We start from the raw sequence: 16,534 nt of genomic DNA, 5'->3' as shown, positions 1-16,534 counted from the left end.
GCCAATTCATTTGCACAGAACTGTATATAGTGTCACCACCATCATCATCATCATCATCAATGTCCCACTCCAGTCACTCGGGTGTGGTTAACAAGCGTCCTCCACTCCTTTCTGTCCTTCGACTTTTCCTGGTCCATTACTTCCACCACATCCAATCCAGCTTTGCTAATGTCCTTCCAAATCTGATCCATCCACCTTCTTCTTGGTCTTCCAACTGGTCTCTTTCCCTCAACTTCTCTTTCCAATTCCCTTCTTGCTACCCGTTCCTTTCCCATTCTTTTTACGTGTATGAACCATCTCAGTCTTGCTTTCTGTATCTTCCATATTTAGCTCTTCTCTGATTTTAATATTTTGAATTCAATCTCTTAAAAATTTCATTTCTGCTGCTTGGATCTTACTATCTTGTCTTTTATTAGTTACCAGTGTTCTAGTCTGTATATTACAACTGGTATGAAATACTGTTTATATAATGTTAATTTTGTTCTCTTGGGTATTTTGTCATCCCATAAAAGCTCTCTGACTTGATGATAAAATGTTGTACCTTTACATAGTCTGTTATTAATTTCAGGGTTGATTTCATTACTTCCATTAATAATGCTACCTAGATATGTAAACTGTTCCACATTCTCTAACCATTCTCCGTCTATGTTCACTTGGCTTCTCTTTTACTCTTTTCCACAGTGCATGATGACAGTTTTCTTCTTACTAATTACCATTCCAAACTTGTTCAGATTGTCATTCCAAATGTCCAGTCTCCTTTGTACTTCCTTTTCTCCCTTTCCTCAAATCACCACAGCATCTGCAAATACCAAAGCATTCGCTTCATCACTACTGATACTCTGTTTTACATGTTTTATAATTTCATCCATCAATATAATAAACAATAATGGTGACAGTGCACTCCCTTGCTTGAGACCCGTTTTTTCATTAAATATTTCAGTCACCACTCCCCACTTGTACACTGCTTTTACTCTCATGATACATTTTTATCTTGTTAATTAATGATTTTGGTACATTCCTTTTCGGTAAGCATTCTCACACATTTTCTCTTAACTGTATCATAAGCTTTTTCCAAATCCAAAAATACGAAGATGATTTCCTTGTTCCTTTCTAGATTTTTCCATCATCGTTTGCACTGTAAATATCAAGTCTATTGTTGATCTATTTGGTCTAAAGTCATATTGTTCTTCCTCTAACCGTGTTTCCTTTGGGGATCATTGTAAATACCTAGGTCTTAATATAAGGAAAGATCTTCATTGAGGTAATCACATAAATATGATTGAAAATAAAAGGTACAGATCTCTGCACAAGGTTATGAGGGTATTTAGGGGTTGCAGTAAGGATGTAAAGGAGAGGGCATAGAAGTCTCTGGTAAGACCCCAACTAGAGTATGGTTCTAGTGTATGGGACCCTCACCAGGATTACTTGATTCAAGAACTGGAAAAAATCCAAAGAAAAGCAGCTCAATTTGTTCTGGGCGATTTCCGAAAAAAAAAAAAAAAAGTAGCGTTACAAAAATGTTGCAAAGTTTGGGCTGGGATGACTTGGGAGAAAGGAGATGAGCTGCTCGACTAAGTGGTATGTTCCGAGCTGTCAGTGTTCCCTTAGTCTTCTGTCTATGACTTTCTCCATTATTTTCAGCCCATGTGATAACAGGTTTATACCTCTATAATTTTCACATTTCTTCCTATTTTCTTTTTTGAACAATGGTACAATGCTTCCTTGTTGCCAATCTTCAGGTATCCTTTCATCCTTCCATATGGCATTGAGGGCTCGGTACAGCCACTGTAGTCTACTGCTTCCTGCTGCCTTAATCATATCAGCATTGAATTTGTCTTTTCCACTTAATTTACCTTTGGTCATTGCTTTCACTGACCTTTTAAGTTCCAACCATGTTATCGGGTTCTCTTCTTTTTCTCGATCTATTATTTCCATTTTCTTATCTCCTTCTTCCTCCGAGCAGTCAACCTTATTATAAAGTTTTTCAAAATACTTTGCCATCCCATTCTGAAGACCCTTTTCATCATGTACGACGAATCAATCTTCTCTCTCTAATGTCTTGATTTTTTCTTTTCAATTTTATTTCTCTGTATAACAGTTTCTGATTTCCCCGACTACCTTGCTCAATTTTGTTAGTAAACTCCCCAACATTTTTTTCTTTTCTTTCTTGATACTCCTCTTTACTTCTAGTTTCAATCTTTTGTATTCCACATGTAACCTTTCTATCTTATTCTCATCCCTCTGATACATTTTTGCTTTTCCTTATCCATTTCTTTCTTCATCTTGTTCCTTTCTTTTATTTTTTTTATTTTGTCCATCCACCACCGTGTCTCCTTTCCCTTAACCTTTGCTTTTGTTTTCCCACATACCTCAATTGCTGCTTCCACAAATATCTGTCTTAAATTGTCTCACTCTTCTTCTCCACTTTGTATTTCCGTGTTAGGCAACTTCCTTTTTATCCAATCTTGGAATGCCATTCTTGTATCCTCCTCCTCCAATTCCCAAATCCTGATCTTAGGTTTCTTCTTCAGTACAATGTTACGGGTTTCCACTTGTTTTCATTCCACAATTAATAATCTACGATCACCTTCCATGGGGATCACCATTCACTGGGGTTTACTTTCGTATTCATGACGTATCTTCCCTATTCTCGGTCTGTTATTATAAAATCGATGAGTGTTCCATACTGTCCATCCCAACAAAATCGGCTGATCTTATAGCTATTCCTCTTCATAAACCATGTGGTCTTTATTATCAGGTTATTTCTGATACAGAAGTTCAACAGTTTCTCTCCATCTTCATATCTATCGCCATACCCATATGTGTCCAAAACATTCTCATTTCCCATTCTATCAGTTTTCACATGGGCATTCAGATCTCCCACTATCATGATTTCATCTCCAACAATATGAGTTTCCAATTCATTGAAGAAATCTTCTTTTTCTTCTACGCTACATCCTGTCTGTCAAGCATACACCTGTACTATCTTCAGTAGTACCTTGTTTACATGTATATGCACTATTATAATTCTTTTATTTACATACTCAACTTCAGCTATTGGTTCAACATTCTGATTCACTATAAATCCCACTCCATTTCTTTTCTCTTTACTGTTACCCATCCAGTACAAGGTGTACCCCTTTCTTAGTTTCTTCATTCCTTTCCCTTTCCATTTTTCTTCCCTTAATCCCAGGATGTCGAGTTTTCGTCTCTTCATAAGGTCAATCAATTCATTTTCCTTCTCATTCATTGTTAAAATATTTATTGTTCCAAATTGGGTTTTGTTCTCCGATCTAACACTTGCACAAACATCAGCATTACCATCATACTGTGCAACTGTAGCCAGAGACTTGTCAATTCCATTTCCATTTTTAAACTTCCATCCGAGGCTAGTATTATAGTTGAAAGCAAATACAAATTTACTCATCTGCTGACTTGCTAAGCCTAACGCATCGTAGCATTTTCTTTCGGGGTTTACTCCCTCAGCCTTTGAAGATCCCTCTTCTCCACAAGGCAGTGGTTTCCTCTTCTAATTTTCCCCAGAGAGGATGGGTTGCCTCATCCACCATCTTCGCCATTCCGAAGGTCTCCTTCTCTGCCTAAGATGCTGTTAAGGTCTTCAGCTTTAATCCTGGGCATGGGTTGCACGTTATAATACCCTGTGAGACTTGGTCCCTGCCCGAACTTAGCTCTCCTTCACACCGGCCTACTGATGTGGAGGATACCCACACCCGCAATGTGGATGCGCCAGACAAGAATTACTCAAGTGAAGGATAGGGAAGGTGACCATGACTCCCCTGAGCCAGGTTAATGGTTGTATATGATGCCACAACCAAGTATAGTGTAATAGCATTAATATTATCAGTAATTCGTATTACCTATCTAAAAATCACTTGATGGTTTGAAAAAGATAGTTGACAACTATTTAAGTTTTTCTTTAAACTTAGAAATGCTATATTAAGTATTTAAACCTCTGATTAAATACTCTAAAATATCAATTTACAAGTTTGATAAAGTAATGATATTTTTGTTAAAAATATATAATACTGAATTTATTTTGGGACAGTTTAATTTCTTTTATGCAAGAAATTTTCCTGCCATCATTCATTTACACTACGACTAAGTAGGAAGGTTTTAGACTGTCAGAATCCTACTTTCTCAGATACATTATTGCATGAACAAAATAATCAAAGAACTCTTCCTTCATAGGCTGCATTGCTGAACTCATTATTTCTTTGTTTTGTTTTCTTTCTTTCTTTCATTCTTTCTTTCTTTCTTTCTTTCTTTCTTTCTTTCTTATGTAACAAGACAGCAGCAAACCTTAACTGCGTTTCATGGAATATCACAGTAAATATTATATTTTCCTAGAGACCTCTGTATATTAGAATACCAATAAGCTTCAACTTATTAAAAGAAAAAAAAAAACATGTATGGTACTAAAAACATTCCACAATTTACAACTGAATATATTATAAATAAGCAACAATAATGTACCTTTTTCTGTAAAGGTACTCTTGGCCGGTAAACAGGTATGAACTTTTCAGCTGCATTCTGAACACGACGGATATCAAAATCCTGATCAACTCGACTTACCGTCTGCAACCTGAAACACACAGTATAAGACATTGTTTATGAAAAGTGGAAAATGCAGAAAGGAATGTACAATAAATGTTTTTATTGTATGTACTTACAATAATGTTTTACAACTGAAAGTCGAGGATATTTTTTAAGCAGCTCTGTGTAGAATTTTCAGTGACTTCTTTATCTGTAAATATTTTGTTCTTGCTTTTCAACAGTCATTTTGTTCCAAAACAGTAGACCAATAGAGCCAACTCAATTCTGTATTTGCATCACGGAACATGTAGTTTTCAAGCATCTGTATTATATGTGTTGTTTAAAACCTGAAGATGTGAGGTAATCACAGCACACAAAATATCGGTGAATGTGAGAGGATACATTTTTGGTACAGAAGATAAATTCAGTTTAACACAACATGGACTGGTTAGCTCATCAGAGTAAAATTACTCAAACTCAAATGTTTTAGAGGATTTCAATTAAGCTCGAATTTATTGGAAGCATCTGAGTTGCAGAATATTACTGCGCAAGTCACTTATAATACACTTGAAGAAAGGGCTATGGAATAAGAAGAACTGGATGCTATTATAATGGACCTAATGCTAGACAACAAAGAGACCGACCTGGATAATTAAATAGCAGAAGATTTCCATAGTAAGTTTGTGGAGCTAAAGAGTAATTTCCCAGATATTTTCTCATTATGATTGTGCGTAAAGTGTTGTCAGTGAAAGAAAGAAATCAGGAGGTGATTTCAAAGAATGGTTACTCTTCTGGAGCTAGTTTCAAAATATTTATCAAGATGCTCATATATCACTTGAAGTCAAATTCCAGTATTTCATTCAGTCCACAACACAAGGGTTTTTTTTTTTTTTTTAATTTTTTAAATTTGCTAGTTGCTTTACGTCGCACTGACACAGATAGGTCTTATGGTGATGGTGGGACAAGGAAGACCTACGAAAGGGAAGGAAGTGGCCATGGCCTTAATTAAGGTACAGCCCCAGCATTTGCCTGGTGTGAAAATGGGAAACCACGGAAAACCATTTTCAGGGCTGCCGACAGTCGCGTTTGAACCCACTATCTCCCGGATGCGAGCTCACAGCTGCACGCTCCTAACCGCACGGCCAACTAGCCCGGTAACACAAGGGTCAAGAGCAAGGGAAACTGTAGAAAGTTTTCCTCTTACAGCAGACATAAAACTATCCCAAGGCAGTGACCAGTCTGAAATCAAGGTTTGAAAGGGATGATCTCTTAGTTGAGGTGTACTGTAGTTGAAGTGTTGTGTCTTGTCATGTTTTGTTGTGCCGTGCTCTGTTCTGTTTGAGAGAAGATACTGAGTAATTATTTTTAAGTCATCTCCCTTTGCACTTTCAATCTTTTAGCATTTAAAGGCAGTTTTAATTTCTGTTAGTGCGTAAGAAGTAAAACATAAATAAAAATAATCTGTCAAATTATTTAAGAATTTAGTTTTAACTACATTTATATTATTTCAGTTAACCCGTTGTAATAATAAGGATACACCTTAGTGCAATTTAGAATTGTAGGGTAGTTATTTTATTAGATAGTATCTTGGTTTACTGTTGTGTAATTCTTTTGATAGTTCAGCACTTAATGGCAGCTTTCAGTTCTGTTAGTGAGTAGTGCATTAAAATAATAATTATAACAATAGTAACCCTCTCAGCGGTACCACCACCTTGATGAATGTTCTTCATGCAGGTGAGAGGGTTTGTGTGCCCATGTGATCCTGAGAACTCTGCCAAGCAGGATTGGTCAAAAGGTGATGGGCCAGACTAGGAGAGTTACCATGCTCCTCATGCCTTGAAGGTTTGACAGGGGACTACTAAAGCCTAAGGGGGAAAACCTCAACAGGAAATCCTCAGCTGCACAGGTCTATACACATCTGTTCTCGTGTTTGGTGGTGGTTTGGTCAGCATCTACTCCCCATGATAGGGGTGGCTGTGTGCTTAGGTGTCAGAGCCTTGCCAGTAGGAGCTCATACTGCGCACCTATTTTGCTTTATTATTCATACAGAACACCTTTTGCTGTGGAGTCCACATGGCTACTTGCGCACACTTTTTTTTCGTGAACAACGCAGTTATGTGCATGTGCATGTACATGCGGTTCCACCTGCCGCAAGCGAATAGGAAACATTTTCAATTACCCTACTTGTAGAAACAAACCGCCTATAAATATCTCCATTATTTATCAAGTTATCAATTTTTTTATTATTATACCTTTAACCTGGACACCTTGTATCACAGGAACAGAAAAACTTAAACTTATAGTGATTGGAAAATCGGCGAAGCCTCACTGTTTCTCGGGTGTGAAGTCCTTGCCAGTCACGTAAGAAAACAACCGGAAATCGTGGATGACAAGTTCCATTTACAAATCTTGGCTCCATGGTATTGACAAGAAGTTTCAACGTGAAGAGAGGAAAATCCTCCTTTCCGTAGACAACTGCCCTGCTCATCCCAATGTGTTCATTTGGGAGTTAAAGGCAGTGAGCATGGTCTTCCTGCCGCTGAATTTAACATCCAAACTACAGCCCATGGACCAAGGGGTTATTAAAAACTTGAAGCATTTCTATAGGAAGGGGGCTGTTCAGAGAATTCTGAGAGGAATTGAATCCGAGGAGTCATTAACGGACATCAACCTATTACAGTCAATAACAATGCTAAGTAAATTGTGGGCTGATTTGAAGCAGGCAAAAATAGTAATCTGCTCCGCAAAGCAGGATTTTTGAAAGCTGACTCAGGAGGTTCAGAACAAGAAGAGGAGGAAATCACTCTTATTCTTGAAGAATGAACAGAGTATAAGCAACTTGTTAACTGCAAAGATGATTTTGAGGCTTACATAAAAGTGGACTCTGACATTAGAGTGGGCGAGCTCCTACGAATACTGTGAACACTGCTGCCGAACAAGAAGTAGTAGAAGAGATGAAGAAGATGATTATTCCCAACAAGAAGAGTCGGAGCTGCCTCCTCCTGTACAAACAGCAAACCAGCAATTAAGTGCAGTGGCTATTCTTCAATCCTACATACAGAATCAGTCAAATGTAAATGACAGTGTTTTCACAGCAATAAATGTTGTTGAAAAGTATGTGGAAGAAACGAAGGTTAACAGTAAAAAACAGAAGAGACTACGGATTTTTTTCCAAAGGTGTTAACGGACGTATGTTTCTTGTTTCACTACTGTATGTACTGTATTCTGTCTTCTAAAACAGTACTATAATAAGTGTTATAATTGAAGTGATGCCATAAAGTATGAGATTGTTTTTATATTTTTTAATACTGTTAGAAATACTGTAGCATAAGCCCGTTGATACATATGATTTAATTATGTGCTATACATGCTCAAAAATGGTATTCTCTATATCTAGAAATTTCTATAACTCAAAATAAAACTTAGTTCCCGAGGCAATTTGAGATATCAAGATTCCACTGTGCATACACATGTTCTGTTCAAATTTTGTGGGTGTACTAGCTGAGTTGTTAAACAAATGTGCTCACAGATGGCAAGAGCTGTTCCTGCAACTCTTCTGGTGTTGGAAATCCCCTCAGTATCTTGCTATGTTTAGTCTTCTGTTTACAAAGGTAAAATATCTCCATTATTTCTCAAGTTACTAAATTTTATATTATTATACCTTTAACCTGGACACCTTGTATGACAGGACAGGAACAGGGGGATACACTTAATTTTACTTTTGTAAAGTGAAAACCATAAATATGGAATGATTCTAATATCTTGTAATAGTCTCCTGTTAATAGAGGGCGTGTAATATGCACATTGCATACTTATTACATATTTTTGCAGTTTTACAGTGAAAAGGCACTGCAAAAATGGATTAGCGATACTGTTATGGTGTCAATATTGTATTATACAGTCGAAGAAGTGTCGAATTTTAGTGTACGTGATTCTGAAAATGAAAATTCTTTCTCCAGCTCATCTGAGAACAACCACCATGCAAGTGCTGCTGACACAGATAGCAACAGAGCAAATGACCAAATAATAGTGATCCTGGACCCTCAACTATTATTCCTGTTTATAATATTGATCAAGACCCAATATTACCATCAAACTTTGATACTGAAATGCACCCTGTAGAATATTTTCACCTATTTTTTGATAATGAAATACTTGATGTTATTCTCAGTAAAACTAAATCACATGGTGGACAAGACAAAAAATAAGGCCGCGCGGGGAAAATGGGAAAACACACACACACACACACACACACACACACACACACACACCGAATGAGAAACTGGCATCACCCAAAATTGTGTGACATCAAAGCATTTATTAGTGTCATCAACATGGGGCTTCACCCCTTGCTAGATGTCAAAGACTCTTTCAATGACCTGGTTTGACAAAATGCCAATTGTTTGTGTTGTTTTCTCTCGGGATGTGCTTTTACTTATTTTCTGGAATCTGCACTTTGCTCATGGGGAAGGAAATATGTCTCTGAGAAACGGTGAACACACCCAGGGTGTTCTAGAGAAAATTAGGGAAAAATATATGCTATTCTACCAATCAGGTCCTGCAGTTTGTGTGGATGAAAGTACTATAAGTTTCAAAGGGATTCCTTTAAGATTTATAACCTGAACAAACCTATGAAATTCAGGTTGAAAGTTTTTTCCCTTTCAGACAATACGAACGTTTACCTGTATAATTTCATTCCTTACGTGGGAAAAACTCACCTTGATAACACAGATCTTTTGAAGACAACTCAGACTCTGAAAAGTCTGTGCTCATCCCTCATAAAATATGTCAACGTTCCACCCTCAGATTATAATATCTATACTGACCATTATTACACCTCATCAGAGCCAGCTAATGAACTACTAGGAATGGGTATGGTCACAGCTGGTACTATTGTGCCCTCTCGAAGGGACATGCCACATAAGCTCAAATCTGGCAATGTAAAGAAAATGAAGAAGGGGATATAATCACCTGCTGAGAAAATGAAACAATGGCCCCTGCATGGAAAAATAAGTGTGTGGTGATCCCGCTGAGTACCTGTCTCAAGGGTGACAAAATTGCAGTCATGAAAGTTGCCTCAAAATATCCCAACCAGCCACCTGTCTCCAAGCCCGATAAAGTACTAGACTACACTAAAACACGGGTGGGGGTGACAGAACTGTTCACTATATTGCAGCCTACCAATTCATGAGATGATTAAGTGGTACAGAAAGATGTTCCTTTGGTTAGCGGAAGTGTGTAGAGTCTATTCATTTTTGCTATATGCTACAGTGCAACACCAAAGTGGTAAAAACCCCAAGAGTCATAAGAAGTTCAGGAAGTGTTTAGTAGTGTCCCTAACAGAAGAGAGGGTAAGTTCTCACAAGCTGATTCCTGCATGCACAAAGCAAGCATATTTCAGGAGGTCCCTTCAATGAGAGACTACATGGAGTACCACATTTCATAGACTAAAGCAGTGTCAAGTCCCTTAATTGTTTTGTGTGTGCAGGGTTCAAGGTCAACACAAATGCGCTATATATATTTTTTTGTAAACTTGCTTCAAGGTATACCACACTCAACAATAGTTTTGAGGAACCACCTACTTGACACACAAATTCAGAGTATTATTTGTGTAGAGTGTGGGTTCAACTGCTGAGACTATTTATCGACTGATTTTTACACTTTTTGACTAACATAGAAACAAAATGAAACCAAAATATCACTGAAAATAGCTTTTAATTCATATGTTTCATAATAGCAGACTAGAGTGTATTTCTAGTTAACCATTGTCAGATCAGATCATATGGAGAGTCCCTCTTGCCATTCTTCCAATGAAAAAAAAAAGATGTGATATTTATTTCGTCTTCAAACCACTTTGAAGTTAGATTTCCACTCTTATACAAAGTTTATGATCTATTTAGGTACATTTTCATAGTTTTAATTAATTTTCCAAAATTTTGCATTTTTTTGTTGTATTTTTTTTAACTATTTTGCTGCATTACCAATGCACACAAAATGTTAAAATAAAAATCACTACCACAGTTAGTGTTAATACAGGATTGTTGTCCATTTGTACTTCCTCTTAACAAGTAATCACCACCACCATTAGTGTTTAATTAAGTTGTTTCTTTTTCAGGTTTAATCCATTGTTAAATGTTTCCTCTTTCAGGTATTTTCTAAAATGTTTTAAATCATATATTAAGTCTAACACACTCAAGAACCTAAAAATAAAAGAAGAACACAAGGGTACACTCAGTCAGTAGACAATAATGTACTGAACATCTTAGAGTGCATATATCGAATACCAAGGCACGGATCCTGTGTACAGGCCCGGCTTAGCTAGACAGAGGACTAACTGGAAAATGAGGGAGATGCTAGATAAGGTGAATGAAGTCATGGCAGCCAAAATCTCTGAGAATGACAACATTCAAAATATCAATGATCTAGTCTTCAATGGAGCTGCTACCATCTTTCAGCTCCATGGTCAACGCATTGCAGCAAGGAGTGAAACCATCAATAGAGAACCTACTATGAAGCCAGCATGGGAGAGAAGCCTTGAAGCAAATATAGACAAGCTGTGTACAGAAACTGGACATCTCACACAGTTTAGCACAGGTCAACAAAGTGCAACGGTTGTACAAAGGTCTACATACATTTTGAAAAAGTATCAGAATGATGAGAACCCGACCCCAAGGAAGATCCTCAACAGTCTGAAGCAGAAGCTCTCCGTATACACAAATGGAATCCGAAGGTACAGAGAAAGTCGCCAGATGTGTCAAGAGAACAGCACATTTGAAACCAACCAGAGGCACTTCTACAGAGAAGTGAACAATAGTAACACCAAAAATTCTGATATCTCTCAGTCACTAACACCTGACATGGTGATAGTCTTTGGAAAATATACAAAATTAGTGGTGGTATTTACTCAAGCTATCAGTCAGTCTCACCCTTCCTGGCTACAAGCGTGACCTATCTCCTCCCTAAAACCATGCCTGCATCTGCAAACCCCAGTAAAGCTGATCACCTGTCTGTCAACAATGCAGAAGCTAATAACATCCACTGTCACAGAGAAAATCAAATGCCACCTGGATCAAAACAGCATTCTTGTGAAGAAACACAAAGGAAGTTACAAGAACACACAAGGATGTAAGGAACAACTCATAATTGATGAAAGTGTCATAAAACAGGCAAAGGAAATGAAGAAGCCTTTGTATTCTGAGTACATCGATTACCAGAAAGCATTTGACAGTGTCCCCCACTCACAGCTTACGGAGGTGCTAAGCATATGTAAGACAGACTTAAGAATTTATTGTCTTTTTGCTAGTTGTTTTACGTTGCACCGACACAGATAGGTCTTACGGCAACGATGTGACAGGAAAGGGCTAGGAGTGGGAAGGAAGCGGCCGTGGCCTTAATTAAGGTACAGCCCCAGCATTTGCCTGGTGTGAAAATGGGAAACCACGGAAAACCATTTTCAGGGCTGCCGACAGTGGGATTCGAACCTACTATCTCCCGAATACTGGATACTGGCCGCACTTAAGCGACTGCAGCTATCGAGCTCGGTAATTTATTGTCTTCTGGATAGCTTTATGTCAAAATGGCAGACCTATGGCATTGTAAACCATCAAGGGAAGACTATTGATGCTGGAAACATCTGCATCAAGCAAGGAATATTCCAAGGAGATGCACTGAATGCCCCGTGGCTCTGTTCAGCTTTACCCCCCCCCAACCATCTGTGATGATGAACGGGAGAAAAGAAGTGGATATACGACTGTATGTACAGAATGCTCAATAATGCATAGGCTGTACATGGACGACCTGAAGCTGTATGCCAAATTAGACGAAGACTTCAAAACACCACTGAGGTACACAGGGCTTTTCGACATCCATCTAGATGAATTTTGAGTTGAAAAAATGTCCCATAAATGTCTTGGAGAAGTGTCACAAGAAACAAGGTGAAAGCAATCAACACCTATGGCACATCAATGCTCCTACTCCTTTGGAATCTTGAAGTGGACTGATGCCGAACTTGATGAAATGAACCGCAAAGTTTGTGTTCTAGCCACAAGGCATTGGATCCATCATCCACGAACTCACCCGAAAACTGGAAACATTGAAGCCATGGAGAAAGAATGTTACAAGTATTTGGGATACCCACAAAACCAGAAACATGGAGCACAAAAGGTGCAAAGAAGACCTCCAGTCTACCTTTGTTAGTCACGTCAAGAAAGATGACACAGCTCTCAGCAATAAACAAAGTGAAGGCATTCACCACCTATGCCATAGCAGTGCTCACCTATTCCTTTGGAATCTTGAAGTGGACTGATGCCGAATTTGACAAAATGAATTGCAAAGTTTGTGTTCTAGCCATAAGGCACTGGATCCATCATCCAAAGAGCTCTACTCAAGGATTTCACCTGCCAAGAAGGAAATATGCCAACCTTCAGCATAAACGAATAGGTGTAATGAGGAAATATTTCCAAGAATGAAGCGGGAAGAGTATGTTGCATGAAACACTATGTAAAGTCGATGTGGGCATCATCACACCCCTCACACTAGCAGACTAAGAGTTGTCATCAGACAAGATCAAATATGACACTGCAAAACAGCAATGGTGGAAAAGTAAACGACTCCATGGCAGATATGCAGCTGCCTTGAGCCAACCAGAGATCGACTTTGATGCATCATATAAATGGGTGCAAGTAGGAAACATTTTTGGTGAAACAAAAGGATTCATGTTGGCCATACAAAACCAAGTGGCAGCCACAAAAATCTACCAAAAACATATCATCACATACCAAGATTCACCTAATGGCCTCTGTGAAATGTGCAATGCAGGCAGACAAAATATACAACACATCACAATTGGCTGCCCTACCCTAGCCCCTGCTAACACACCCAGATACATGACAACACTGCCAAAGTCATTCATCAGCGGATATGTTTCGACAAAGGTCTTATCTTGCAGGTTATAAATTTCATCTTCTTTGTCCATATTGAAGATCTACTTGTGATACAAATTCTTATATTTTGTTAATTACCACCTATTCAATACAATATTGTATTGAATATTCTTATAATTTAAAATTTGTATCACAAAGGTCTTATCACCGATCATACAAACTACTACAAATACCATCCTTAATCAGTTTACGATAACCAGGAATGGAAAGTTCTACAATGAGGTGCAGAAGATAGTAACCTTAGAAACCTGCAGCATAATGAGGAAAGAGCTGAATAGTGATTTAAAGGATCCATAACTGAAGAGCATCAGGTCAATAGTGTTAAACTAGGTTCGGATAGTAATCATGCCTGGTGTAAATGAATACCAGATAAATATGAGAAAACATGGAAGGGGGAAAAAGGTAATTCTGTCCTTTGATATACAGGGTGTTTCTGGGCTGATAATACAAATTTTCAAGGATGATGGAGAAGGGCAAATGTATAAATTTGAGACAAGGAATCCTGATCCAGAAACGACTGAGTCAAAAGTTATAACCCAAATTTGTTGTGGGATTCCAAGAAACAGCAGAATACAATACACCAACGTACAAATCATTTGTATGATGTAATAAATTGATTTATTTACACATACTTGCTAACCTGACCAACATGTAGGCGTATATCGTGAGGGATGTGGACGGGAAACTCCATTTATGCAATGCAGATGGCGTGATGTGTATTGGACATGATCAGTCATGATGTGAAAATTTGTGGACTGCAGTCTGTGGTTTACAAGTTGTACTGTACAGTCAATCAGCTCTAGTTAAACAAAGTATACAGTTGAGGAATATGTAGACATGATTTTCGTGTATGGACCAGCCAATGGGAACAGTAGGGAAGCTGACAGGTTGTATCAGGCAAAGTACAAATGTAGGCACATCCAACCCACACCTCGTTTCCAAGACTGTTGCAACGGTTAAAGAAATAGGCCAATTAGTACCACAATACGACCAAGGAGGATGATGAAGTACATGGAAGAAGCAGTGCTTGCTCGCATGGATGAGGTACACTCAATCAGCACTTGGTCAGTTGCATGTGAAATGGGTTTCATGCACAGTACTGTGTGAAAAATAATACAGGAATAGCAGCTACAACCCTACCATCATCAGAAGGTGCATGCTTTGACTCCTGCTCACTTTGGACCTCGCACTGTGTTCAGCAAATGGTTACTGCAGCCTGTGTGGTCAATCCTAACTTCCCTGCATATGGACTTTTCTTGTATGAAGCCGGTTTCACCAGATACAGAATGCTGAATAGTCGCAATCGTCATGTATTGGCCATTGAGAATCCCCATGTTACAGCTGTGATGAACCATCAACACAGATTTGCAGTGAACTTGTGGGCGGGCATAGCCAATGATTATCTAATAGGCCTGTACCTTCTTCCTCCCCACCTAACTACGTCAGTGTACATTGTGTTTCTGAGAGACGTATTTCCCCAAGTTGCTGAAAAATATCCCACTTGATATTTATCAATGTGTGTTGTTCCAACACGATGGAACCCCCACTTCACTTTGCACATAATGTTTCTGAACACCAGCATCAGATGTTCCCTGAAAGTTTGGATTGGAAGAGGTGGTCCTGTTTCTTGGCTTGCTTGTTCATCTGTTCTGACCCCACTCGATTTCTTCTTGTGTACGAGACACCTTTCGATCCCAGCTCAGTCCAGTGGTACTTGAAGGTGCTAAATTCATCAGCCTCATTTTGGTAGATTTACTGGCATGTTAACGAACTCCTGTGGGAAAAAATTCAGGTACCTCAGCATCTCCAAAAACCATAACCTAATTAGTGGGATGTGAAATCAATAACATTATTATTAAGAATAACCAACATTAAAATTTACACTATGTGTGCTGCAATGCACTTTGTTTAAACAAAAATAAACTTAAAATTTCTAACCCAGGCAGAAACCCAGAGACCAAATCTTATAACTGTTGCTCTTTCAATACCTGATGCCCAATTTAAAATAAAACTCTAGTGTTCTTCCCCATTAGTGAATATGCTTAAAGTAAATACAAAATTTTAATATTCCACCTACTCAATACTAAAAAATCATGTGATGTTTTTACAAAAACATTACAATGACATTAAAAGGTACTAGTTTCGGTCCACTGTGGACCATCATCAGCCTAGCCAAATTACAACAGTAAAAGACATAGTAATAAAAATAGTATGGAGAAATGAGAGGATCTAAAAGGATGGGATGGTGGTGGAATGAGAGATAAAAGTGAAAAAACCGTATTTGCGAATAATGATAAAAGTAACAGAAGTGTTCATACTAGTTTCGGTCCACTGTGGACCATCATCAGCCTAGCCAAATTACAACAGTAAAAGACATAGTAATAAAAATAGTATGGAGAAATGAGAGGATCATTATTCGCAAATACGGTTTTTTCACTTTTATCTGTCATTCCACCACCATCCCATCCTTTTAGATCCTCTCATTTCTCCATACTATTTTTATTACTATGTCTTTTACTGTTGTAATTTGGCTAGGCTGATGATGGTCCACAGTGGACCGAAACTAGTATGAACACTTCTGTTACTTTTATCATTATTCGCAAATACAGTTTTTTCACTTTTATCTCTCATTCCACCACCATCCCATCCTTTTAGATCCTCTCATTTCTCCATACTATTTTTATTACTATGTCTTTTACTGTTGTAATTTGGCTAGGCTGATGATGGTCCACAGTGGACCGAAACTAGTACCTTTTAATGTCATTGTAATGTTTTTGTAAAAACATCACATGATTTTTTAGTATTGAGTAGGTGGAATATTTATTTTGTATTTACTTTAAGCATAGTCTCAACTCAATACGGAACCTAACAATGAAGTTTATTACTTTTAACCATTAGTGAATGTTAGGGGAAGCAGTTACAAAAGGTATACATTGCATTGTTAGAAAAGAAGAAGTGGAAGAAAGAAACCAATGAGTAAAAGAAACCAATAACGAAAAGCAATATAAATTGCAAAGGGCCACCTTTTCAATACAAAA

General features: G+C 38.0%; 1 protein-coding gene across 2 annotated transcripts in view; it reads right to left on the bottom strand.

Moving 5' to 3' along the window:
- The window catches only part of LOC136864445 (zinc finger and BTB domain-containing protein 40), a 257,945-nt gene that overhangs the window by 57,116 nt on the left and 184,295 nt on the right, over nt 1-16,534 (bottom strand). For both annotated transcript variants that reach the window (XM_067141448.2, XM_067141449.2), the window contains one exon: nt 4,495-4,603. In XM_067141448.2, coding sequence (XP_066997549.1) covers nt 4,495-4,603 — 109 coding nt within the window. The remainder of the gene's footprint in view (nt 1-4,494; nt 4,604-16,534) is intronic.

Source organism: Anabrus simplex, chromosome 2 (genome assembly GCF_040414725.1).
Source record: "Anabrus simplex isolate iqAnaSimp1 chromosome 2, ASM4041472v1, whole genome shotgun sequence".
Taxonomy (NCBI): domain Eukaryota; kingdom Metazoa; phylum Arthropoda; class Insecta; order Orthoptera; family Tettigoniidae; genus Anabrus; species Anabrus simplex.
This window is presented reverse-complemented; position numbering and strand designations above follow the sequence as displayed.